Here is a 24,854-nt window from a genome sequence, read left to right as displayed (position 1 = left end):
AAAAAAAAAAAANATAAATAATTAGTCAATATATTTTTTATTTTATAAAAACTTACAGTAAAATGGCCACCCCTGACCCAGTAGATAAAGTACATTATACAGTCTGTTTTAGGAATTGACGACTTACCCATTTAGTGATTTTGTCGTTCCAAAAATGGGGTACTATCGGCCGAGTGAATTCAATAATAGACGCCTATTGACATTTCAGCCTTCTCCTTTCAAGGCCTACCCGAAAGAGAATCTAATGTTTTTTGTTGTGAATATCTGTATATTTTTTCTTTCAATGGAGAAGATCCGTCGACATAAGACGAAGAGAAGGGTTTATCTATTTCTTTGTTGGAGGAAAGTCGCACATCAACTAATTTAGGGAATGATCATGAGTTTATAATCAATGAATACTATCTGTATTAGTACGAGACATTTTTGGAAAATACTATCTCCGTTGATTGATGACTTGGTTCGTATCACAAGACCTCGACCAAAGACCCAGTGTAATCATAGGGTTGGCCATTCAAGGAAGCCGTTCCATATGTGTCCTGAATTCACCCGAGCGTAGTTCAGCTCGATCAAATTCATGTTTAACCTAATTCGCATCATAGCGGGTGTGGCAAGCTAACACAAATTCATTTAAATTGAATTTAAAATTAAACTAAAAGAGAATATATATATATATACAGTTAAAAGGGTCAGATGTTGGGTGTAGCGGAAGCACGTGACCCCACGCCTTTTCTTTTTCCCTTTTCGACCAAATTATTTTTATTTATTTCATCTTTCCTTTTTCCTTTTTCCTTTTTTATTTTTTATTTTTAATTTTTTTGCGTCCCCAAATTTGGCACACAAACATTTATGTCGTGTTTTTTTTTTTAATAATAAAAAAAAAATTAATTTTTGATTTCCCCAAAATAATATTGGAATTTATAAATATATTTTAATTGTCATAATAATAATAATAATAATAATAATAATAATTAAAAAAAAAAAAAGCAAAGGAAGTGGTAATTGGGCAATCCACTAAATGGGCCACAAGTGGGCCAGATCCGCATCCGCTTGTCTCACCCTTTTATGATTCATCTTGCACAATCCATTCAAACAAACAAAATAAATTAAAATATTTATTAATATTATTCCAAAATATCATTTCCTCCTTTTAAAAAATGAAAATAATATCTTTTTTCAAATTTTTTTTTAGACCCATCCAAAATTTGAGTTTCTTGGATTAAACCGACCCCACCATTCTAACCCTGAATTCGAACAGAACTTTCGATTCTCGATTTGAGGGAACTTTCATCGTCCAACACCTCCCCTCTAGTACGCCTCCCCTTTGAGCATACATACTATTAGTACGACTAAGTTTAGGGCATGGCTTTGATACCATGTTAGATAAACACGACTCTCCATAATGGTATGATATTGTCCAATTTGAGTATAAGCTTCCCCAAAAGACCTCGTACCAACCATAAAATTTGAAAATTATGAGACGGGTTAGTTTCAAATATCGATTAATGGTATATTCGAAAAAAAATAAAATAGAGATATGGCTACGTTGTTTATTAATTAATTTGTCTTAGCCACCAAACTCCAGTTGTAAGATATGGCTACAAAATCATTAAATAATAATAAAAAAATAAAAAATAAAAATACAGATCAGATTTGCAAGTAATATTCGATTAACAATTAAATATCACTATATTTTTGTCTCATACTAACTCTAATTAATCAAAATCTTGTAACATTAAAGTATGTATAATTTAAATGAGATAGCTTTAATATTAGCCAACAAAACAACCGTCGCATTGTTCTTAGGTTTTTGTGACACTCGAGTACGTAAGGGATGTTTGAATGAACGAAAACCATGTATTATGATGATAAAATGACTGAGAAAAAAAAAAAATTGTGAGCCTCGAAGGCATAGTAAAAAAGTGACTAAAGTATCGAACAAATGGTCTACTTTGTTTGAAGACTCCAAAAGAAAAAAAGAAGAAGAAGAAGAAGTCGAGTCTCGATTAAGGGGAGACGTACTTTGTTCGAGGGGAGGTGTTGAATGAAAGTCCCATATCAGTTAATTTAGAAAATGATCATGGGTTTATAATCAAGGAATAATATCTCTATTAGTACGAGGTATTTTGGGGAAGCCCAAAGCAAAGTCATGAGAGTTTATGCTCAAAGTGAACAATATCATAATGTAGAGATCCGTGATTTCTAACTATTGGATGATGAAAGTCCCACATCGGCTATTTTAGAGAATGATCATGGGTTTATAATCAATGAATACTCTCTCCATTGGTTTGAGTCATTTTTGGGAAACCCAAAGCAAAACCATGAGAGTTTATGCTCAAAATGAACAATATCATACAATTGTGGAGAGTCGTGTTCGTCTAAAATGGTATCAGAGTCATGCCCTAAACTCTCATGCTAATAGATTGGTAAAATACTCTCTCTGTTGTGTTGAGGCCTTTTAGGGAAGCTCTCTCCATTGGTTTGAGGGGAAGCCCAAAGCAAAATCACGAGAGTTTATGCTCAAAGTGGACAATATCATACCATTGTGGAGAGTCGTGATCGTCTAACACTAACAACATTACCAAATGCACCTAAATTCTTAAAACTTTTTAATTAGGTTATTTCCGATGTAAATTAATTTTTTTGTTTTTATATCCAAATATATTAATTAAATATTTGACTCGAAAATACAAAGACATGTTTTTTTTTTTTTTGAAAAACAGACAACAATGTCATATTATGTCGAGGGATCACAATATTAAAAGAATAAAGTAAAATAAAACCAAACTTTAATCCATCCAATACATTCACATGCGATTTATTGAATTTAATCTTCCTAAGTTTCCACTTTATAAAATGAGCTTAATTTTTCACGCGACAAGACAAAACCAACAGAGATTTAATAAATAAATAATAAAAAAAAACATTTATAAACTTACTTGTCGGATTTTACTCTAATTTAGCATTTAATTTGTGAGTTTAGTAATAATAAAATTAATCACTCGACTATGTATTATTTTTCGTATTATTCAAGGATGGAAGAGAATGGTATTTTGGTAAATGTGTAGTAAAGTGAGGGTGAATTGGTCATTTGACAAAAAATTATGATGGCCCGCGCTGTAGCTGATCCTAGGTGATTCCGTCACGTCACCATGAGAGCTTAGGAAGAAGGGAATAAAAATATGGGAAATATATTTACAAAATAATTTAAATTACTGATTTATTTATTAAAATTTTATTAATTTTATATTGTAAAAAAAAGAAAAAGAAAAAAAGGAATTAAATTAGCCGAGTTGGTAACTAGGGATTGGATAGTTAACAATGTTCCCTAGGCAAAGCCGTCTAATTAAATCTCTCTCTCTCTCTCTCGTCTCTGTTTCTCTCTGCTTTTGTTCTTGCTACAGTTTCTCTCTGCTTTCTGTTCCGGCTATGGTGATGAAGCTTGTGTGAGAGCGTTGGATTCCTGAAATTTGTGGGGTTCTAAGAACTGAGAGAGGAACAGTGAGGAGATTTTCTTGAGAGGAACAAAAGGGATTAAGGAGCGCAAAAAAGGGGAAAAACTGTAGTCTGAGAGAGAGATATACGCCGGAGATGCTTTTCCTGCGTCTGAAACACGGCGTAGGCGAGGGAATGCAGTGCTGAACGCTGGAGGAGAGTGAGTGAAGGAGGGGGGAAAAATGCGTGAGGGACTGTTATGTGATGAGACTAATGATGTTATCTCCGGCATTAACAAGAAGAAGAAATCGGAGGAGGATAAGGATGATAATGATGCTGGGAAGTTGACTCGGCTTCCTCAGGTGGTTGTTGCTCCGCCTGTGGTAATCGTCGGTCGGAATCGGTCACAAGCTGGGAATAGGAGGGTGACTCCGACGACGATTATAACTACGCAATCTACTCTGACGACTGCTGGTTCTGAGACTGCTGGAGCTCCGGTTGCTGTTTCGACGACTGCGGCGGCGACCGCGGTAGAGAAGCCTCTGCCGAACGGGGATCTTTACACGGGAAGTTTCTCGGGCGGTGTGCCACACGGATTAGGGAAGTATTTGTGGACCGACGGGTGTATGTATGAGGGTGAGTGGAGGCGAGGTAAGGCCTCGGGGAAGGGGAAATTCTCTTGGCCTTCTGGAGCTACCTACGAAGGCGAATTCAAGTCTGGTCGAATGGAGGGCGTTGGTACTTTTATTGGATCTGATGGCGATTCGTATCGCGGATCATGGAGTTCAGATCGGAAACATGGACTCGGCCAGAAACGGTATGCTAATGGCGATTTCTACGAAGGGACTTGGAAGAGGAATCTCCAAGACGGCCATGGTCGGTACGTTTGGAAGCACGGGAACGAGTACGTCGGCGAGTGGAAGAACGGCGTGATTTCTGGTCGGGGAGTCTTAATCTGGGCGAATGGGAACCGGTACGATGGACAATGGGAAAACGGAGTTTCTAAAGGGAACGGTACGTTCACTTGTGCTGATAGCAGCTGGAATAAGAACATGAAAATCCATCATCTGAATGGGACTTTCTATTCAAGAAATGGAAGCAATCTTGGCTTCAAGAGCAATGGACTGCTTGAGAATGAGAACTTAACCATCACATTACGGAAGAGATCATCGGTGGATATTGCGAGAGGGAGTGTGACAGAGAGGAATTTCCCAAGGATTTGCATATGGGAATCCGATGGTGAAGCTGGAGATATCACCTGTGATATAATTGATAATGTAGAGGCGTCGATGTTGTATATGAATGGGTTAGATTTAGATCAAGATCTTTTTAAGCAGTTTAGGAGGAACCCCTGCTGCTTCACCGGCGAGGCCAAGAAACCAGGCCAGACGATTTCCAAAGGACACAAGAATTATGAACTGATGCTTAATCTCCAGTTGGGTATCAGGTAAGTTCATAAGATGGGTCGTTTCAGTTGAGCTTAATCAACAAAATTCTCTCAATTTTCTGACTCTGATTTCACGCTGTTGTGATGCTATTTAGACATTCCGTTGGAAAGCATTCTTCAGTAGTGCGAGAGCTTAAGCCCAGTGATTTTGATCCAAGGGAGAAATTCTGGACGCGGTTCCCAACTGAAGGGTCGAAGACTACGCCGCCGCACACATCGGTCGAGTTTCGCTGGAAGGACTACTGTCCCGTGGTGTTTAGGTACCGATTACTTCTGTTCCTCTTATCCCATTTTGGGGAAAGATTCATGCGTTTGAGTTCTGATTTTCTGCATTGATCAATGTGTTTACAGATGCTTGAGGGAGCTATTCCAAGTTGATCCTGCTGATTACATGCTAGCAATATGCGGGAATGATGCCCTCAGGGAGTTTTCTTCGCCAGGCAAGAGTGGAAGTTTCTTTTACCTCACCCAGGATGATAGATTCATGATAAAAACAGTGAAGAAATCTGAAGTCAAGGTTAGTTGCTTCCCTTTTAGTCGATGATATAGTGCACTTGCGTAATCCTCTTAGAAGATTACTTGGATTGTAGACTACTCCAAGTTGTTCTGGTTTGAAGTTTTGTAGTCAATTCTCAGGTTCTTATTAGGATGCTTGCAAGCTATTATCAGCATGTCTCCCGCTATGAAGATTCCCTTGTGACTAAATTTTTTGGTGTACATTGTATCAAGCCAATTGGTGGGCAAAAGGTGCACATCGTTGACATTGAAATTTAGATTTCTTACATGTTTTTCGATCGTATCTAATAGAAGTAATTTGTTATTGTGGAAACTAGACTCGGATCATTGTGATGGGCAACTTATTCTGCTCTGAATACCGAATCCATAGGCGATTCGACTTGAAAGGATCCTCCCATGGCCGGACAACAGGTACTCCTGAGGGGGAGATTGACGAAACGACAACTTTAAAGGATCTTGATCTCAACTTCGTGTTTCGTCTTCAACGTAACTGGTTTAATGACTTCATGAAGTAAGTGCTGTAAATGGAGTTATAAACTCTTTCACTCTGCTTCACCCTTTTGTTTTTCGAAACCTTATTATCATCAAACTTCTGTTCAGGCAAATAGATCGAGATTGCAAGTTCTTGGAATCTGAAGGAATCATGGATTACAGTCTTTTGGTTGGTCTTCACTTTAGGGATGACAACACATATAACAAAATGGGGTTATCTCCATTTCTTCTGCGAACTGGTACGGGATGCTTGTCCTTTCATCATCAGCCTTGGGGGGCGGCACCCATTAAAAACATACAGACATTAGAATGCTGAGTTACAATACCTCTGCTCTTTGCAGGCAACAAAGATTCATACCGGAATGAGAAGTTTATGCGTGGCTGCCGTTTCCTAGAAGCAGAGTTACAAGACATGGATCGAGTCTTGTCTGGACGGTGCGTTTCTTTTCTTTTCTTTTCTTTTTAAGTTCTGTTGCTATCATGAAATGTGAATTCATCCTAGAGTGAATGTCGATAAATTTATTTTCTCAAGTGGCTGAATTTATGTCAACTTTTGAAACTTCTGGCTTGGTGAATTAATGTGCACGTGATAGTTAAAGTTGACCATAAATTTGGGACTATATGTATTCAATTATTTCTGCAATGAATTGTATTGGGTTTCTTGAATCAAATGGATGGGTTGTCTGTACCACTTCGTGGGGCTATTCAGTAGGTAACAGGTTTTATATAGTGTAGGACATGTACAGGTTATGGTCCTAACTACGAGTTATTTCTTGATTCTTCTTATCAATCACTCAACAATTATGAACACTGCTCAATGATTCTCCAATCTAATGGTTCTCTGATATAGTTTTTCATTTTGTGTTTACAGAAAGTCATTGATCAGAATAGGAGCCAATATGCCAGCAAGAGCGGAGCGTTTAACAAGGCGAAGCGACTTCGATCAGTACACCCCAGGAGGAATGAATCATTTAGCTCCATCTCGCAGTGGTGAGATCTATGAAGTAGTCCTCTACTTTGGGATCATTGATATCTTACAAGATTACGACATAAGCAAGAAACTAGAACACGCATACAAGTCCTTACAAGTTGACCCCAGTTCAATCTCAGCTGTCGATCCCAAACTCTATTCCAAACGATTCAGAGATTTTATTGGGAGGATATTTATTGAAGACAGGTAAATGCATTGATAGTCGTTAGTTCAATACAAAGATTAATGCTGTGGCTGTCTGTCTGTCTGTCTGTCTGGCTGGCTGGCTGGTTGGTTGGATTGAGATGTAAAGTAATGAACTTAAGATGACCCCCCTCCTAGCAACAGCTCAATAACACTAGGGAGAAAAAGGAAGCTGCATAGATGGTTGGCGTCGTCCTAAACTTCCACACCGTCGTCGAAAGACCGTGTCGAGAAGGAGGGAGCTAGTTGAGACATTTGTACAGTGTGTTTGGTGCTGTGTTGAAAATTTTTTGGTGTGAGAAGAGACATGGGGGTGATAGTAGTAGTAGTAGTTAGTAGAAGTGGAGAAAGAAAGAGGAATAAAAGAAAGATAGTGTACAGAGAGAGAGTTGGATGGGGATTAACCAAATTTGTGTTAGAAATGAGAGAAAAACAGAGAAAAGAAGGAAGAAGAGGACCCATATGAGAGAATTTGGAGCTCTTTTTCTTTAGTCTTTTGTCTCTTCTGTTGAACCAGAATACTCTCTTAATAGCTTCCCCATCTCTTTCAAACACAAAACGCTCAGTCAATGGACTCAGCCCCCACCCTACCCTTCCCTTCCCTTTCAAACCGCTCTTTTTCCTGTTGAATGAAGTGGGCATTCCATGTGGCCTTGCCTTTTTCAGGCTGTGTGTGGCCACCCAAATAACACCATAGAAAGCAGAGAAAGAAAAAAGATGCCCTCCTCGCTGCCTGTGGTTGCCTGCCTGCCTTCCTGCCTCCCTGCTGCCTGCCTGCTTGGCTGCCATGGCAATGCCATTTCTTTCTTGTTCTTGTATCGTTTGATGACTGTAAATTTTTAATTAAATTCTTTATTATTTTTTTTGTTCTTTTCATTTCCTTGATGGGATTTTTAACGATTGTTTTCATGGTATTTAGATGTGATTAAAGGTGGGATTTTTATATGGTAAACAGCTGAATCCCTTGAGATTATATCTGCTACCTCTCTCTCTGATCAAGAAAGATTATTATTCCTTTTTTCCTAAATTAAATACAACATTATGGGATTTAAACATTATTTAAATTATATATATTAATGGAGGGTGCTTTGCACGTGATGGATTCCAGAGAGATTGGAAGGGCAATTGAGTCATTTCACTAACGGAGGGGAAGGAGCTAGGGTTTTTTGTTTTTTGTTTTTTGTTTTTCACTGCAGAGGTCAAAAAAGTAATAATCCATAAAGAGAGGGAAGAAGAAGAAGAGACAAGGACCCCACCATTGAGTCGGAGTGGGACCCACTAAGCCTGTACACTACCAATTTGGCTTCTCTTTTTGACCTTGTTCTCTTTTTTTGCCCTAAGAAGGGCTGTTTTACAATGCGGCCGTTCTCATGTAAGCCTGCTTGTGGGACCACGTGGCATTTAATCTAAAAGTTCCTTGAATTAATACAACCGTTTCAATTATTTAATGAGGGCCATTACATTATTTTCAAAATTAATAATTTTTTAGACTTCCTTTAATTTCCTTCACACATTTATTTTTATTTTTATTTTTATTTCCACCTTCCTCTATAATTGCTAAATTATTTTATTTTATTTTATTGGTATTTGTCTTATTAATATATTCCATTGCCAAAAATTAATAAAAAAAATAATAAATAGAAAAATCTCTTCCCCTTCCAATTTCTTTTCTGACAATTTCATTTTCATCCTTTAAAAGAATAAAAATAAATAAAAATTTCAAATTCATTATCATTGCCACGTTGAAACCCAGCTCAAACAGTTTCTACATACCAACACGAGTTCTTTCGGTATATTTTGTCATCCAATTATAAAAATAAATATTTTTTAATATCATATTTGCTCTAATTCAAATCTAATTTTCTAATTATTATCTTAATTAATAATTTGAAATTGTGAAGGTAGAGAAATAATAATATTTTTTAAAGTAACATCTTAATGAAGATCTAGGCAACAATTAATCATAAAAATAATAAATATTAAATATTGTAAAAGGAGAGTTGTTATAAAATAAATAAATAGTTAATTAGTTTAATATATATTTAATAGAGAGAGAGAGTCCCACCATTTTGACCAAGAAAAAAAAAAGGTTAAAAGTGGAAATTAAATTAGTGGGGCATTGAGTTAAGAGCCTTAAAAAATTATATAAATATAAAATAAATAAATAAATATATATATATATATATATATATATATATGATCCATTTGGTCATTGGAAATGGTTGCAGACCAAAGTCAAGGATTGTGCCTCAAAAGTCTGTATGCCTAACATTTGAAGAATTGTATTTTAATAAAGTTTTAAATTAATATAATATTGGAATATTAAATGTATTAATGTATTTGGGTTAGTTTAGGAGGAATGGGCTATCGATCTTTAACCTGAATCTCGACTTCACGGGATATTGGAATCATATTTTAAATTTGATATTGAATCTTGACTTCACGGGATATTGGAATGTTGAAATGTTGTTATAATCACTGTCATGTTTAACATTCTAATAGATTTATACTTCAATAATTAAAATCATCATTCGGCAAATATTGTATTTTTTGAACTTTTGTCTCAATTTTTTTTAAATGTTTTGCTAGACAGAGGCTTTTACACCTTGGTAAAAAATGTTTGGTTTTGTTCTCCTCTTTAATCCACGTGGGATCGAGTAATGGAATAACAACATAAACTTAGGGTCCATGGCTTTTGAAGCTGAATAGCATGCATGGGCCAATGGGCTTGGCTATGGGCAACTAACCTCAATGCTATAAAACATGCCGTCTTTTACGTTTAAGATGCTTAGGAATCACGAGTCTTCATAATGGCTTTCTTTTGGGTTTCCCCAAAATGCCTCGTACTAGTGGACATGTATTTTTTACTTATAAACTCGTGATCATTTCCAGCCAACGTGGGACTCCCTCCCAATGTTATCGAGGTTCGAATCCTTCTTTGGAATTCTCGAACATAGTACATCCTTTGTTCGACACTTGAATCACTTTTGACTAAAGCTTCGAGGCTCACAACTTCTTTGTTCGACATTTGAGGATTCTATGATATGACTAAATTAAGGACATAGCTCTGATACCATGTTAGGAATCACGACTCTTCACAATGGTATGATATTGTTCACTTTGAGCCTAAGCTTTCATAGCTTTGCTCTGGGCTTCTCCAAACGGTCTCATACCAATGAACATGTATTCTTTGCTTATAAACCCATGATCATTCGGTTGAATTAAACCGACAGAAAAGTGAACGAAACGAGAGTAACGGGCGGGGAATTGGGAAGCATAGAAGGGACCAAAGGGAATCAAGGGTGATGATGGTGTTCTTGAGTAGCACCTCATACTCAATGGTTCTTCATCCCTCATCTTTCTCCCACACGCTTTCCTTTTTTTTCTTCCATCATTATTATCTACATTTTTTAAAATTTTTTTTTTTAATTACTCAAATTAATAACTTCATTTTAAATATATTTTTAAATTTTATTTGTACCTTAAATTTCCATTTATAAGAAAATAAAAACAAAAAAGAAAATGTGGGTTTAGGAGTAAATGAAAAGGGGAATTATGGGTACGAAAGAAACAGAATTAGCAGAAATTGGCAGCAAATGAATGCATGCCATTGTCCTTTTACGTGCACCAATTCAATTCAACGCCCACGCTCATAATGACGGTGAAAGTTATCTATTTATAATCAAATAAATAACAATAAATGTACGTATAACAATAAAAGAAATATGATACCTATATTAAGCATGTAAATATTTGTCTGATATATATATATGTGTGTGTATTTTTTCTAAAAAATAAAATCAAAAGTAAAATTAAAAAGTTTGGATATAATCTGAGGTGTCAATAAATAGTTTTCGTCCACTTATTGATAGTAAGAATTTTAAACATAGTGACAACCATAAGAATATTGTTGAACTTTTTTAAGAAGTTGAACGGTTTAGAATAGGTTGTGGAAGTGAAAAGTCAACTTAGGAATAAACTATTAAATTTATGAATGTGATAACGAAAACCATCAAGTTATTACACACTCGAGCCATCTCCAATTCTCGGAGAGTGGTTGTAACATGGTATAATACAAATTCAACGTTGATCGGACAATCAACAACCACCCTCATTAACATAGTCCAATTATCGACCCGAACATGTTTTCGTTGTTTTGCTCCTATCATAAGGGGTTGCATTAAAGGGAACACAAACCCAAAAACCATTACAAACTAGAACCAACCAACCAACAAACAAACAAACAGCTACGTTGGACAAAACAGACAAACAAACATAGGGTTAATGATTTTGTCTGATTTCACCAACAATTACTATACCTAAACACATTTACCCACAAAATCTTGGCCTCAAAGTTGAATAATGGTTTGGTTTGGTTTGTTATTATTATTGTCTCTTGCCTCGTTATGTATCGTTAGGGGCCCAATGTTCTTGCTGACTAACTGTTCGGTGTCTGGCTCTAATACCATTTGTAACAACCCAAATTCATCGCTAGCAGATATTGTCCGCTTTGGCTCGTTACGTATGTTACCATACTAGGGAGGGTTTCCACACCCTTATAATGTGGGATCTCACAATCCACCTCATTTGAGGGACCAACGTCCTATACACCATCCAGTGTTTGACACTTATACCATTTGTGACCGTTTAAGCCCACCGCTCGTCGTTATTGTCTGTTTTGGCCTGTTATGTATCGCCGTCAACTTCATGATTTTAAAATGCTCGATTTCACGCTTTTATAAGAAGTGTTTCTTTCCATTCTTGAACAAAGTGGGTATGAATATTATATTGTTTGTGAAAATGAGTAGGAAGAAGAAAAAAGAAAAAGAAATTGTGATTATGGAAGTGTAGGCCCAACAAACTTGAAGTATTGGGCTGGGCTAGGATTAGTTGTTGTAGGAGGCCCAAGAAGGCTTGGGCGTTGAAGGAGGCCCAAGAAGGCTTGGGCGTTGAAGGAGGCCCAAGAAGGCTTGGGCCCAGTAATTATTTGGCAAATATATATATATATATATATATAGTGGAAGTTGAAAAGACAGGTATTTAAATTCATTAAATTAGGCCTCAATTTCCCAGATTTTTTTCCAGAATTTGTAATCATTACTTACTTTGCTTTGAATTTGCTAATCATTTCTACACCCTTTATTACTCCAATTATCTCATCTAATCTACACTTAGAATAGATTTAAATTGGATAGGTTTATATTTATTTTGTGAGGTTAACTCGATCAACTTTTAAATGCTGATACTATTATAATTTAAAAATTATGAGACTGACACCAACGCGTGCTAGCATTTTAAAGGAATTCGTCCGAGACACTCATCTCGACACGTCGCCCACACTGTGACACACGTATGTGCCACAGAGTAGCTCACTTGGGCTACAGAGCCTAGGGGTGGTGGAGAGCTGACACCATGGTACCCCTATAGTACACTTTCAATCTTCTAAGCATAGACATAATTTTAGTGAACGATTATATAAGTATCGTTTAGGCCATAGGGCCCAGAAGTGGTGGAGAGTTGACATATAGTACATTTTCAATTTTCTAGGCATAGATATGATTTTGGTGAACGGTCATACGGTATCGTGCAGCGTCTGTCCAATGCCCGATTGACACCAAACTTGACGAAGATTCATATTTCATATGGACGGATTTAACCCTCTTTTTGGAATCCCGACTTTCAAGGTTAAGGCTCGGGACTCTACCCGGCCCTTCAACAAGCTTGCTATTTTGTGTGTCATCAAGTGAATGTAAGACGGCGGCGAGCATGACGCAAAGCCTCGCCGCCAAACCCAAACGTGGAAACGGCAGCATTTAATGAAACTCAGAAATGCTTCCCTTTTAGTACTAATTTCATCATTTTAAACCAAATCCCATCATCAAACCAAACCAAACCAAACGCCACCTCTTCGTCTTCTTCTTCTTCTTCTTCCATTATGGCTCTCCGCCGTCTCAGTTCTCTGAACCCCAACGCCGACCCTTTCCCTTCCACCGCGCCATCTCTTCCCCCGCCGCCTCACCTCCGCCACGCCCTTCTATGCCTCCCACCCCTCCATGGATATCAATCCTACATCCACCCATACCAATCCCATCATCCCATCTTCGCTTTCTACCACCTCCTTCCGCCACTTCCTTTTCCCGGCGGTGGCGGCGGCGTCTCTCTCTCTCACTCGGAAAATCCCGTCGGCAACGGCGACGGCAAATCCCACCACAAAAAATCCAAGATTAAGAAATGGGTTCCATCTGCCCTCGATTTCATGCCCTTGGAAACCACCACCGTCATGATCAAGAACATCCCCAATCAATTGAGGTGAAATTTCTCATTATTTTATTACGGAACTTTATGAATTTGACCCTTTTTTTATGAACAGGCGACATAATCTCTTGCAAATTTTGGACGAACATTGCAAGTGCAAGAATTCATATTCTAATCAAAACAGCTTCCGGTCGGAGTACGACTTCGTTTACTTGCCAATGGATTTCGGGTCAGCTCAATTTCAAAAAAAAAGTTCAAATTTTTAGAACAACCCATTATGGGATTTTGCCTGAAACACTTTAATTTCAAATTTTTGGAACAACCCATTATGTGATTTTGCATGAAACACTATAATTTCAAATTTTTGGAGCAACCCATTATGGGATTTTGCATGAAACACTTAAATTTCAACTTTTTGGAACAACCCATTATGTGATTTTGCATGAAACACTACAATTTCAAATTTTTGGAACAACCCATTATGAGATTTTGAATGAATTACTAAAATTTCAAAATTTTCAGGAAATTTTGGTTCGATGGAAAGGTTTCAAATTTGGGGTATGCATTTGTGAATTTCACGAGTTCTAAAGGAGCTTCGGAGTTTTGTAAAGCGTATCACCGCCGTCAATGGGAGGTTTCGGTGAACAGAAAAGTGTGTGAAATTAAACGTGCTAAAATTCAGGTCAATTTCAGGCATCGTTTTTGGTTGGTTGGTTGTTTGTTTATATATGTTGATGTAAAGAATGGTGTTTTGTGGGTTTAGGGTTTGGAGGCTCTCATGGAGGCTTTTAGGAATAAGGTGTTTTGGTGCCATGCTAATAACTATCTTCCGGTTGTGTTGGAGCCGCCGAGTGATGGTTGCCGGAGGTATCGAGTCACGGCGGTCGGTAAGCGGATTGGGCAGCCGCCGCCTAGCCCGATTAAGAAAGGTGGCTAAAACGAGTGGATTTTGCTTGTTGCTAATGAGCAAGTAATCCATGTTTGGTTTCTTTTTAGGGTTTGAGTCTTTAAAGAATGTTGTGAATGTTGTTTGTGGCTTTTTCTACCTAATGGAAGTGGTGGTGGGTAATGTTAGATGAACACGACCCTCCACACTTTGTGTCTAATCTCTCATGGCTTAGCTTCGGGCTTTCCCACCCTCGTTGACATTCGAGGATTCTACGGACATAACTAAGTTTAGTTAAATGAACACGACTCTCCACAATAATATGATAATTGTCTATGGTGAGCATAAGCTCTCGTGGCTTTGTTTTGAGCTTTTTCAAAAGGCGTCGTACCAATGGAAATATTATTTTTTTGATTATAAACCTACATTGGGAACACATTTACATATCCTTACATATCCTGAGGATGTTTGTGTTGTTTTTAGGTTGATGTGGGAATTGTTCTTTATTTTTATGAGTAAGTTTTATATATATTATTAATACTTAGTCATTAAAGTTGTTTTTTATATAATAATGTCTTAATTAGTAAGCTATGAAGTCAAACAATTACTATAGATTATATGTCATTATGACTTGTTTGAATCTAATTCCTTTGGTAAAGGAATGAGAGAACCCTCCAAAAACATAGAATTTCATAATCTAATCACATAAAAGCAAATAAAAAGTAAAAAGTCTTAGATGTTCGTGAAACAATTTTTATTTGTTGAAAATAGCCCACGATCTAAATATGTCGAAATAAATAACTGAAGCGGGAAAATAATTTAAAGTGAGAGAGCTTTCAAATAGAGGAACTACGTATCTTTTCAATTCTCTTTGTTGTTGTGAAAATAACGTACATTTCATCCGTATTTACAGGAATTTCTATGTAATAATTATTCGGGTTAATAACTTTTTTTGGTAAGTCAAGTCAAGCTTATGAACAAACTCTATGGACAATTTTTTAGTGCGTGATATCCATAAACATAATCGAAAGATGATCCTCTAACAATAATTTACACAGACAGAAATTTATTGATACGAAAGGAAGTTAAATATTGCAACGGGATAGAAAGTACATAAGAACTTAAACTAAAATTTGAAAGTAAGACATAAAAGCAAGAGATAAAGAGTATATCAATCAAGAGAATTAACAATAAGTTTCAAATCCTCAAGAAAAACAGCTCCATCTCCATCACCATCCATAGAAGCCACAATAGCCATGCAATCCTCCAATGAAACATCCAATCCCAAATTCACAAACACTTCATAAAGCTCTTCCCCACTCACAAGATCATCCCCATCTGCATTTAGAGCCTCAAAGGCAACCTTCAAGTACCTCCCCACCTCCCCAACTTCCACACTCCTTGCACTCATCTCCAAGAACTCCCCCATGCTCAGCAGCCCATCTCGGTCCACGTCGCCCTCCTCCATCATCATGTTCACGTCCTGCTCGCTCAGGTTGTACCCGAGCGAGCCCATGATCCCCCCGACCTCCGCTGCTGAGATCAAACTGTCGTTGTCGGTGTCGAATGCTCGGAATGCTTCTATCAGGTTGAAGATGTGGCTTAGGCTGTCAGTCTCGGCGGAGAGAGATGGTTGTTGAGCCATGGTTTGTGTTTAGATGTGTGTATTGGAAGGCATGGGAAGGGGTGTATTTATATATAGGTGAAGTGAAGAGAAAAGGGGGTTGGGATCAATTATTTAGCCACTTTAGGGGAATGAGATTCCAGCCTACCTCAAACTGTGCGCATCAATTTATTCATTAAAGTTAGCACATGATTCTAACGCGGAGTATCTGATGAAGCAGATGCCTGAGAATAGGAGCTTCCGGTGAATTTGCTTCGTTAAAGGGAAATTAATGATTATATCTACGTGTATAGTTTGGTGACCGTTTGATTAGTGAGACTGCCTACACTTAAGCTTGCAAGGGGTATGCTTGTCTAAAGCGTGTTCTACACTTAGGCTTGCAAGGTGTATGCTTGTCTAAAGCGTGTTCTACACTTTGGCTTGCAAGGTGTATGCTTGTCTAAAGCGTGTTCTACACTTAGGCTTGCAAGGTGTATGCTTGTGTAAAGCGTGTTCTTTATGGCTGCATGTCTGTTACATGCTGAAACCCTTGCCTTTATCACTTTATCGATTTCTAATTTCCTTCTTGCTTTTTCTAAGTGTATGACGTTTTGGCTTGGTAGACATAGGAGATGTGACGAGTCAACTTCTCCCACCTAGATTTTGTATGGCCAGTTGGTGAAATCACGTATAGGCGTCTAGGCCTACCAGACCTGAATCGTCTCAAAATATATTACAGGGGAATGCGACTACTCCCACCTAGATTTCGTGATCACGTTTAAGCCTGCCTGACCTGAATTGCCTCAAATGGGGATACAACCAATTGTCAACTTCTCTCAAAAAGTTATATGCTATTTATAAACCGTTGTGTTGTCTTTTGCTTGTATATCATATAACATGGTTTTCAATCTCTCTCAACCTTCTTTCAAAATCTATCTCTCCCTATTTTCTAAAATCTTATTCTCAAATCGTGGCCAAAGACATGAGCATACGTTATCCGACCGTAGGCGACACGATTCAACTAAGTTGGCTTGATTCACTCAGTGCTGAGAGTGAATACCATACAATAGCCAAATCCACTACCAATAAAAGGGCGATTGTGACAAGGGATGGGGCATGGTCAACCATGTTCCTTAGGGTTAAAAAAAAAAATCCCTTGAATTTAAAATAGGTAAAAAGTAGATAAGAAACACAAATGGGCTAACACAAGAAGAAAAAAGAAAAAAAACTAAGCCTAATTCCTATTGGTAATATTGTAAATTATCCACATGAAGAAAACAAAGACAATAATGAAGAGATAAAAATCAATTTTTTTTTTCCTATGAAAAGCAAAGCAGGCCATCTTATAAGATCAATTTAAAGAGTAACAAAAGGGCGAAAATACCGAATGCAAATTGCAGTGCCATCTTCAGCTGCAACTGCAAACAAAGAGCACATTGCCTATCCAACCCTTTTTCCGATTGTTCTACTCAAAAAACCAAACAAAATCAGTTGTAAGAAAGCAGAGACGACTTGTAACCTATCACTTATTGCACTTCGCCAAACCAACACCAACACCAACACTCACTCTCTGCTTCCTGCCCAACATTCTCAATTTTTTCTTCCTTTTATGACTCTAAACTGACAAAAAGGATCCCACATGAAAGATTTGTAGTATTCAGACAGCATTGGAGGGTTCTGGTAACTTGCATCTGATCGGCTTCAGTGACGGCTTCATTTTCATGTACTGCAACAAAACAATTGTAGTTTTAAGTGCTCGGATAATGTTGTATAAATACAACAAACAAAACAACCGAGTTAAAACAATCTCAACTCTAGCAATTTGCCTGAAGTCATAAATATCCTCATAAGCAAATAACAAAATAGTAAGACCCTTCAGTATTTATATCCCCTTTGATCGTATTGTCCGATATCTAGCTAGCTAATGAGCACCTTACAATATTTAAGGTTGGAAACCAATATCACTTATTTTCTTAGGTTAGTGAGCACAAGAATTGAATCCATGACTTCAGGGAAATCAGAGTTTATAACTTGTCCTGTTGATAAGTAGTCAAGCCTATGGTTATTATCCAGATCCCCAAATTAAAAAAGATAATAATAATGGCTGCAACAGTGACATGATTTAAGTTTAAGCTAGGACCATGCGTATTATTGACCAGCACGTTATCGACACAATTAAGCATTAAAAAGACAGAAACCCAGGAAAGAAAAGATCATACTCATTCCTGTATACTGGCGTCAAATTCTCTTTTGATAAGAAGACTGACACTGAAATCAAACAATGATAGCCAAGGAATGCTGAAGCAAAAATATAAATGACAAGATAGGAAACAAGCACCATTTACCTGCTCATAAAAAGCATTAATCTCCTCTTCTGTAAGCGCTTCATCATCTCCTGAATTTTCTTCCCATCCAAGAGAACGAAGAAATGCAGCCTCTTCCTCATCTGTACATAATGCTATGCTAGGACTCAAGCTTTTATTCACGGTCTTGGAAAACCTCTGATCCTCTTCGGTGATATTGCCATTGCTAATCAACTCATCTGTAACAGTAGGAGGCTGCACTGGAGAACCACCTGCTTCCTCGTTAACTATCCCTGACTTTTCCTTGACAGGGGATGTGCAAATACCTGAATCTTGGAGCCTAGTGGAACCATTTACGGAAGTTTTCTTCTTTATGAGATTAAAGAAATCATTCCTGCTTTGCGATTGAGAAGGGGGTCTCTTTTCCAAAGTGGATGCTGATTTCAGATCTAAAGCCGCCACCTTCCTCTCCAAAGAGGATGGAGGATTCAGGTTGTTCCTTGAAGTCTTCGGTGTTGCTGAAGAGGCAACAGAAGGCTGGCAATTTGGAGCTCTACTGTTGACATTACTAATAGGATTTGAGCTGTCTTTTAACACACCATTTTCCCATACTGGTTTGAGAACCAGGAATTTCCCATGAGAGGCCTTTGGAGAATCAGACTTGACTTGTCCACCTCGAAGAGATTGACTATTATGCTGCACAACAGGGAGCTGTTGATGACCTCCCTTGGCAGGCACATGCAGTTCAGTAGTTCTGGATGCTCCTTTAGATTTAGATTTTTCAAAAGAATTAAGGACCTGAGAAGTAAATGAGGCAACAAATCTGAGATAATTTTGAAGTTTTGTAGTCAACACATTCAGTTATTCGAACAATTGTCTTCAACATGTACAACGTTGCAGAGATTGTTATATCGCCAGAAAAGATTTCCAATATGGATTATGGAATAAGAAATATTTCACCACTATGAGTTTCCAATAAATACCTTTTCCTCTAAGATCCTACTATTTTCATCATTAACATATCTATTTTGATAAAATGATCAAGAAAGCTTCATTGTAACCAAGAATGTCATTTATAACACAACTTGTCCCTTTTTAACCCTTAAAAAAGGACCTAGAAAGAAAGGATTCCCAAATCAGAATTGAAGACAGAGAGATTCAGACTATGCAATCAGTATTGCTAAAAAATTCAACATGGGACCAACACGACTTAGTTGTGCACAATGAGAGCTGACTTGCAACATATTTTTGCACTTGAAGGAGAGTGAGATCGAATGTAAAAGGGTAATGGAAACTGTACATTTGTAGGGTCCGGTAGGATACTCTGGGCCCTAGGGACCCTTAGCTGCAGTACAGGCCAAAGTTGTAGTGGAACAGGAAGCCAGAAGACAAGGGAGTTTGTTTAGTGAGATTGTGGCTAAAAATGACATTGATCTGTTTTATAGAAGACTCACGCTTTTGAGAAATAGATTAATGTTCTAATATTCTTAATAAAACCTTCACATCTTTGAGAAAATGTCTCTGTTGTTGCTTGCTAATGGAGCTCCAATTCCGAAAACTTTATAATACTTGGTCCAATTTGTAAACATCCTTTTCAGTAGCTTACATTTGAGTTAGATCTTTTTTAGAGTCTCAATCTTGTACACTTGGCTTTGGCTATGAATCTATAATTCTTGTGCAGAACTCGGAGACATACATATTTTCATCACTTATAGAACTCGTCTAACATTATTACTATTATTATTTCACAATCTTTGCATTATTATTTTTCACAAAGGAATATATTGCCTAAGACATTGTCACAATCACAATTACAAATCTTCCATATCAGCAATAAAATATGAGCATAAACGAATATGTTTAACAGTGAGCCTGAACTAGTTTTATTTTCACTTCATTACTTGAATTTTCTAATTCAAACATTAACTAGAAGAACAACATCCCACGCAACAAACATGTTCCAATGATCATGAAAGCTCAATTATGTAAATCCAATAGTCAACAGATAAGAACAATTTGGCTCCTCTGGGGCAATGCCATCAAAATATCAAGATTTTAACTTTAGAAAATATCCCATTCATGTCATGATGCCATCACGTTTTAGCTATTGTCTTTAGCTATTAATATTTTACCCATATTTTGTCTCCAAAAACAGAGTGGGCCTAAGATTACCAATGAGAAGAAGTATAACCTGCAAATAATTCCTAAAGAAAGCTTCTGGGTTTAAAAGTTCTCCATCTCCAAAGTTTTTCTTTTTTTTTTTTTTACTAATACAAATGAATAACAGATAAGACACCAATATTAGACGCAGAAGATTAACAGAAGAATATGGAAAAATAAAGATTTCCGTTGCCTGAACCATAAAACAAGTAGATTTCGGGAATATTGAACTATAAAAATAGTGTCGCTGAAGAAAAAACTTACAGAAACTTTCGGCATTGAAGGCGTTACTGGGATTAATTGCCTGGACTGCTTAATAGCCAATTCCTCGAGCCTCTGTGACTGGCAGAATACAAACAAAAAATGGAATTATATCAACTGCGGTAAACGTGTTCTACAAAATTTTAAGAGGAAAACAACTACCTCAGTTGACTGAGGCGCAGCACGAGCTCTTGTTGGTGCCTGTGTTAAAGCTTCAGCCATCTTTCGTGGAGTTGTTGCATTTGGAGACCCCAACCCAGAATTAGCAGCAACAATCGGTTGAACAGATGATGGAGCAGCTGTACTGCCTGTGACTATAGTTGGCACCTCAGCCAGAGCTGACGTCCATCCCTCCCAACCAATGAAAGTTGAATTTCCAATAGTCAAGCTCTGAACAGATGTGGTCAAGCCAGGAGATGATACTCTTCCTACATCTGGTCCTCCTTGCCTTTCTTCCGATCCAAGTGATGGAAAATCCTTGTCAAAAACAGCCTTATCAGTGATACCATTAATGGTACTTCCTGAATGAAAGCCATTAATGTTCGGGTTACGATTATAGCCTCCACTTTTTGAGTCAGCAGCAACTCTTTGAGGAAATAAATCACCTTGCTTCCTAGATATCATCGATTGGGAACGCTGCAAAGCTCCTTTATCAGCCCTACTGGAATATGTATTTGCCAGAGGGCCAGAAAAGTCATGACCCCAAGGGTCCCCAAGATTTGAAGTTTCTTTCTCCTTCTCACGGTCCCTATCACGATGATTCCTATTAAAACTACTGTAAGCATTCTTTCCAGAGACATGACTAGAGCTCCTCTTTGAGCTTGACGAAGATGACCAATCCAATAAATCAATGTGCGGTTTATCTATATCGCTAATGCTCTTTGAAGTTCTACTCCTCGAGTATTGAGCTTGCGAAGAAACATCTAGTAAACAGTGAATAATAACAAATTACTGAATATAATGAAATAAAATAAATAAGACTATTGAAAAGGAATAGGTTGATGTCCAAAATATTGTAAACTACAAACTACCTGAGTTAGGAGAAGGCGATGCAAATTGTTGGGCTGAATTCCCACTCCCGGAAACACTTCCAGAATTTCTCAGCCACTCTGGAACTAATGTAGGTTCACTTCTTTCCATCATGAGTATTAAACATGATCAACCATGACAGCATAACACGTCTTGCATCCTTAACCACATTCTTTAAATAGTTATTAAGACAACGCCAGCAGAAGTACTAGTCCTTCCTAATGCCCGCAGAAAATCGTGAAAGTGCTATAATTGTTTATAGAGGCATCAATGAAATAAAAGAGTTAGGAAAGCCTATGGTTATTATCCAGATCCCCAAATTAAAAAAGATGATAATAATGGCTGCAACAGTGACATGATTTAAGTTTAAGCTGGGACCATGCGTATTATTGACCAGCACGTTCTCGACACAATTAAGCATTAAAAAGTCAGAAACCCAGGAAAGAAAAGATCATACTCATTCCTGTATACTGGCGTCAAATTCTCTTTTGATAAGAAGACTGACACTGAAATCAAACAATGATAGCCAAGGAATGCTGAAGCAAAAATATAAATGACAAGATAGGAAACAAGCACCATTTACCTGCTCATAAAAAGCATTAATCTCCTCTTCTGTAAGCGCTTCATCATCTCCTGAATTTTCTTCCCATCCAAGAGAACGAAGAAATGCAGCCTCTTCCTCATCTGTACATAATGCTATGCTAGGACTCAAGCTTTTATTCACGGTCTTGGAAAACCTCTGATCCTCTTCGGTGATATTGCCATTGCTAATCAACTCATCTGTAACAGTAGGAGGCTGCACTGGAGAACCACCTGCTTCCTCGTTAACTATCCCTGACTTTTCCTTGACAGGGGATGTGCAAATACCTGAATCTTGGAGCCTAGTGGAACCATTTACGGAAGTTTTCTTCTTTATGAGATTAAAGAAATCATTCCTGCTTTGCGATTGAGAAGGGGGTCTCTTTTCCAAAGTGGATGCTGATTTCAGATCTAAAGCCGCCACCTTCCTCTCCAAAGAGGATGGAGGATTCAGGTTGTTCCTTGAAGTCTTCGGTGTTGCTGAAGAGGCAACAGAAGGCTGGCAATTTGGAGCTCTACTGTTGACATTACTAATAGGATTTGAGCTGTCTTTTAACACACCATTTTCCCATACTGGTTTGAGAACCAGGAATTTCCCATGAGAGGCCTTTGGAGAATCAGACTTGACTTGTCCACCTCGAAGAGATTGACTATTATGCTGCACAACAGGGAGCTGTTGATGACCTCCCTTGGCAGGCACATGCAGTTCAGTAGTTCTGGATGCTCCTTTAGATTTAGATTTTTCAAAAGAATTAAGGACCTGAGAAGTAAATGAGGCAACAAATCTGAGATAATTTTGAAGTTTTGTAGTCAACACATTCAGTTATTCGAACAATTGTCTTCAACATGTACAACGTTGCAGAGATTGTTATATCGCCAGAAAAGATTTCCAATATGGATTATGGAATAAGAAATATTTCACCACTATGAGTTTCCAATAAATACCTTTTCCTCTAAGATCCTACTATTTTCATCATTAACATATCTATTTTGATAAAATGATCAAGAAAGCTTCATTGTAACCAAGAATGTCATTTATAACACAACTTGTCCCTTTTTAACCCTTAAAAAAGGACCTAGAAAGAAAGGATTCCCAAATCAGAATTGAAGACAGAGAGATTCAGACTATGCAATCAGTATTGCTAAAAAATTCAACATGGGACCAACACGACTTAGTTGTGCACAATGAGAGCTGACTTGCAACATATTTTTGCACTTGAAGGAGAGTGAGATCGAATGTAAAAGGGTAATGGAAACTGTACATTTGTAGGGTCCGGTAGGATACTCTGGGCCCTAGGGACCCTTAGCTGCAGTACAGGCCAAAGTTGTAGTGGAACAGGAAGCCAGAAGACAAGGGAGTTTGTTTAGTGAGATTGTGGCTAAAAATGACATTGATCTGTTTTATAGAAGACTCACGCTTTTGAGAAATAGATTAATGTTCTAATATTCTTAATAAAACCTTCACATCTTTGAGAAAATGTCTCTGTTGTTGCTTGCTAATGGAGCTCCAATTCCGAAAACTTTATAATACTTGGTCCAATTTGTAAACATCCTTTTCAGTAGCTTACATTTGAGTTAGATCTTTTTTAGAGTCTCAATCTTGTACACTTGGCTTTGGCTATGAATCTATAATTCTTGTGCAGAACTCGGAGACATACATATTTTCATCACTTATAGAACTCGTCTAACATTATTACTATTATTATTTCACAATCTTTGCATTANAATGAAGAAGAGCAATTCGCTTTCCGTCACCCATCTTCCCCAAACAACGGATTGGAAGGCAGCGTCAATAACTCAGAAGCCCCTCATCACAGCGTAAAATGGCGGTAGAAATAGGAATGGAGATTATATCTACGTTCACAGAGGAAGAACACTCAGAATTCGGACGCAACACTAGAAACGCCGCAATAAATTCAATCAATAGACCCTTAAAGGAGTAAGAAAATCAGAGAAAACAACAACAAAAGAGCAAACAATAAAAACCCTAGAGCATGCTACATAAAATAAACTTCGAATCCACACCCTATAATCAGAAACAACAATCTCATAGCCGAAATAGACGGAAGTAAATCCCAGCAATACGGAGGGGAGGGATTAAGAAAGAATACTAACCTTGAGGCGAGTGATTGAAATTGAAAGGAAGGGGAAAGCAAAGGAGTGGGTATAAGTGGTGAATGGAACCCTGTATCGAAGCAATGCGTCTGGGAAGAACGCGAAAGTTGGAGAGTAGGAGAAGAGAGCAGATAAATAAAGGAATCGGGGAAGAACTTAGGCAAAATGGGGATTGAATTATCGTCGGATATGGAATGGGAATTGAGTTGATGATTATTGGTCCGCCATGCGAGAGACGACGAGAACAAAGAAGGAATTGGAAAAGGCGAATAGAAGAAATTGATACTCAAAATGTAACATGCGAAGAACGGCACTCTTCACACGAGAAAATAATATCCGTTTTCTATTAAAAATTATTATTATTAATTCAATTTAATTAGATAAAAAAAAAAATTAGTATTTATGATTTTATCTCCTAATATATTAATCAAATCTTAGCTAAAATTTAAAAATTTATCTCTTCATATTAAATCTATAATTATTATAAAAAAATTAAATATATTAGATATCAATAACTACTATTACCCTAAATTTAGCCTCAACTTATTATTTACCCTAAATTTTAAATAAAATTTCACAAAAAAAAAAAAAAAAAAAAAAGG

At 37.4% G+C, this 24,854-nt stretch overlaps 4 protein-coding genes across 5 annotated transcripts; 1 reads left to right on the top strand and 3 right to left on the bottom strand.

Moving 5' to 3' along the window:
• The first annotated feature begins 3,317 nt into the window (after window positions 1-3,317).
• On the top strand, window positions 3,318-8,013 carry LOC111788402 (phosphatidylinositol 4-phosphate 5-kinase 1-like). The gene is made up of 8 exons (XM_023668737.1): window positions 3,318-4,879; window positions 4,975-5,139; window positions 5,231-5,396; window positions 5,516-5,626; window positions 5,713-5,906; window positions 5,996-6,126; window positions 6,229-6,322; window positions 6,759-8,013. Exons 1-8 carry the CDS (start codon window positions 3,675-3,677, stop codon window positions 7,066-7,068), a joined length of 2,376 nt encoding a protein of 791 aa, XP_023524505.1. The 5' UTR covers window positions 3,318-3,674; the 3' UTR covers window positions 7,069-8,013.
• Window positions 8,014-15,242: 7,229 nt separating this feature from the next.
• Window positions 15,243-15,881, bottom strand: LOC111788919 (probable calcium-binding protein CML29). The gene has a single exon (XM_023669498.1). The coding sequence runs from the start codon at window positions 15,845-15,847 to the stop codon at window positions 15,374-15,376; it is 474 nt and encodes a 157-aa protein (XP_023525266.1). The 5' UTR covers window positions 15,848-15,881; the 3' UTR covers window positions 15,243-15,373.
• A 1,244-nt stretch (window positions 15,882-17,125) lies between these two features.
• On the bottom strand, window positions 17,126-24,552 carry LOC111788918. 2 transcript variants are annotated; one of them, XM_023669497.1, is made up of 6 exons: window positions 24,253-24,552; window positions 21,561-21,804; window positions 20,692-21,452; window positions 20,533-20,610; window positions 18,151-18,906; window positions 17,126-17,531 (listed from the first exon to the last, which is right to left on the bottom strand). In XM_023669497.1, exons 2-6 carry the CDS (start codon window positions 21,670-21,672, stop codon window positions 17,463-17,465), a joined length of 1,776 nt encoding a protein of 591 aa, XP_023525265.1. In that variant the 5' UTR covers window positions 21,673-21,804; window positions 24,253-24,552; the 3' UTR covers window positions 17,126-17,462. The 2 variants fall into 2 exon arrangements, with proteins under 2 accessions (XP_023525265.1, XP_023525264.1); XM_023669496.1 differs by lacking the exon at window positions 24,253-24,552 and having other exon boundaries at window positions 21,561-21,845.
• LOC111787644 lies at window positions 22,071-23,896 on the bottom strand. Its single transcript, XM_023667662.1, has 3 exons — window positions 23,849-23,896; window positions 22,142-22,897; window positions 22,071-22,094 (listed from the first exon to the last, which is right to left on the bottom strand). The coding sequence occupies exons 1-3, from the start codon at window positions 23,894-23,896 to the stop codon at window positions 22,071-22,073; spliced, it is 828 nt and encodes a 275-aa protein (XP_023523430.1).
• Window positions 24,553-24,854: the final 302 nt, after the last annotated feature.

This window comes from Cucurbita pepo, chromosome LG02, assembly GCF_002806865.2.
Source record: "Cucurbita pepo subsp. pepo cultivar mu-cu-16 chromosome LG02, ASM280686v2, whole genome shotgun sequence".
Taxonomy (NCBI): Eukaryota; Viridiplantae; Streptophyta; class Magnoliopsida; order Cucurbitales; family Cucurbitaceae; genus Cucurbita; species Cucurbita pepo.
This window is presented reverse-complemented; position numbering and strand designations above follow the sequence as displayed.

Coding starts and splice junctions, on each gene's coding strand:
- LOC111788918 (XM_023669497.1), bottom strand. CDS start 21,672: ATGATGGAAAGAAGTGAACCTACATTAGTTCCAGAGTGGCTGAGAAAT. Junction 21,453..21,560: donor ATCGCCTTCTCCTAACTCAG/GTAGTTTGTAGT, acceptor ACTGTTTACTAG/ATGTTTCTTCGCAAGCTCAA. Junction 17,532..18,150: donor TTAATGCTTTTTATGAGCAG/GTAAATGGTGCT, acceptor GTTTTGTTGCAG/TACATGAAAATGAAGCCGTC.
- LOC111788402 (XM_023668737.1), top strand. CDS start 3,675: ATGCGTGAGGGACTGTTATGTGATGAGACTAATGATGTTATCTCCGGC. Junction 5,627..5,712: donor AGCCAATTGGTGGGCAAAAG/GTGCACATCGTT, acceptor TGTGGAAACTAG/ACTCGGATCATTGTGATGGG. Junction 6,323..6,758: donor GATCGAGTCTTGTCTGGACG/GTGCGTTTCTTT, acceptor TTGTGTTTACAG/AAAGTCATTGATCAGAATAG.
- LOC111788919 (XM_023669498.1), bottom strand. CDS start 15,847: ATGGCTCAACAACCATCTCTCTCCGCCGAGACTGACAGCCTAAGCCAC.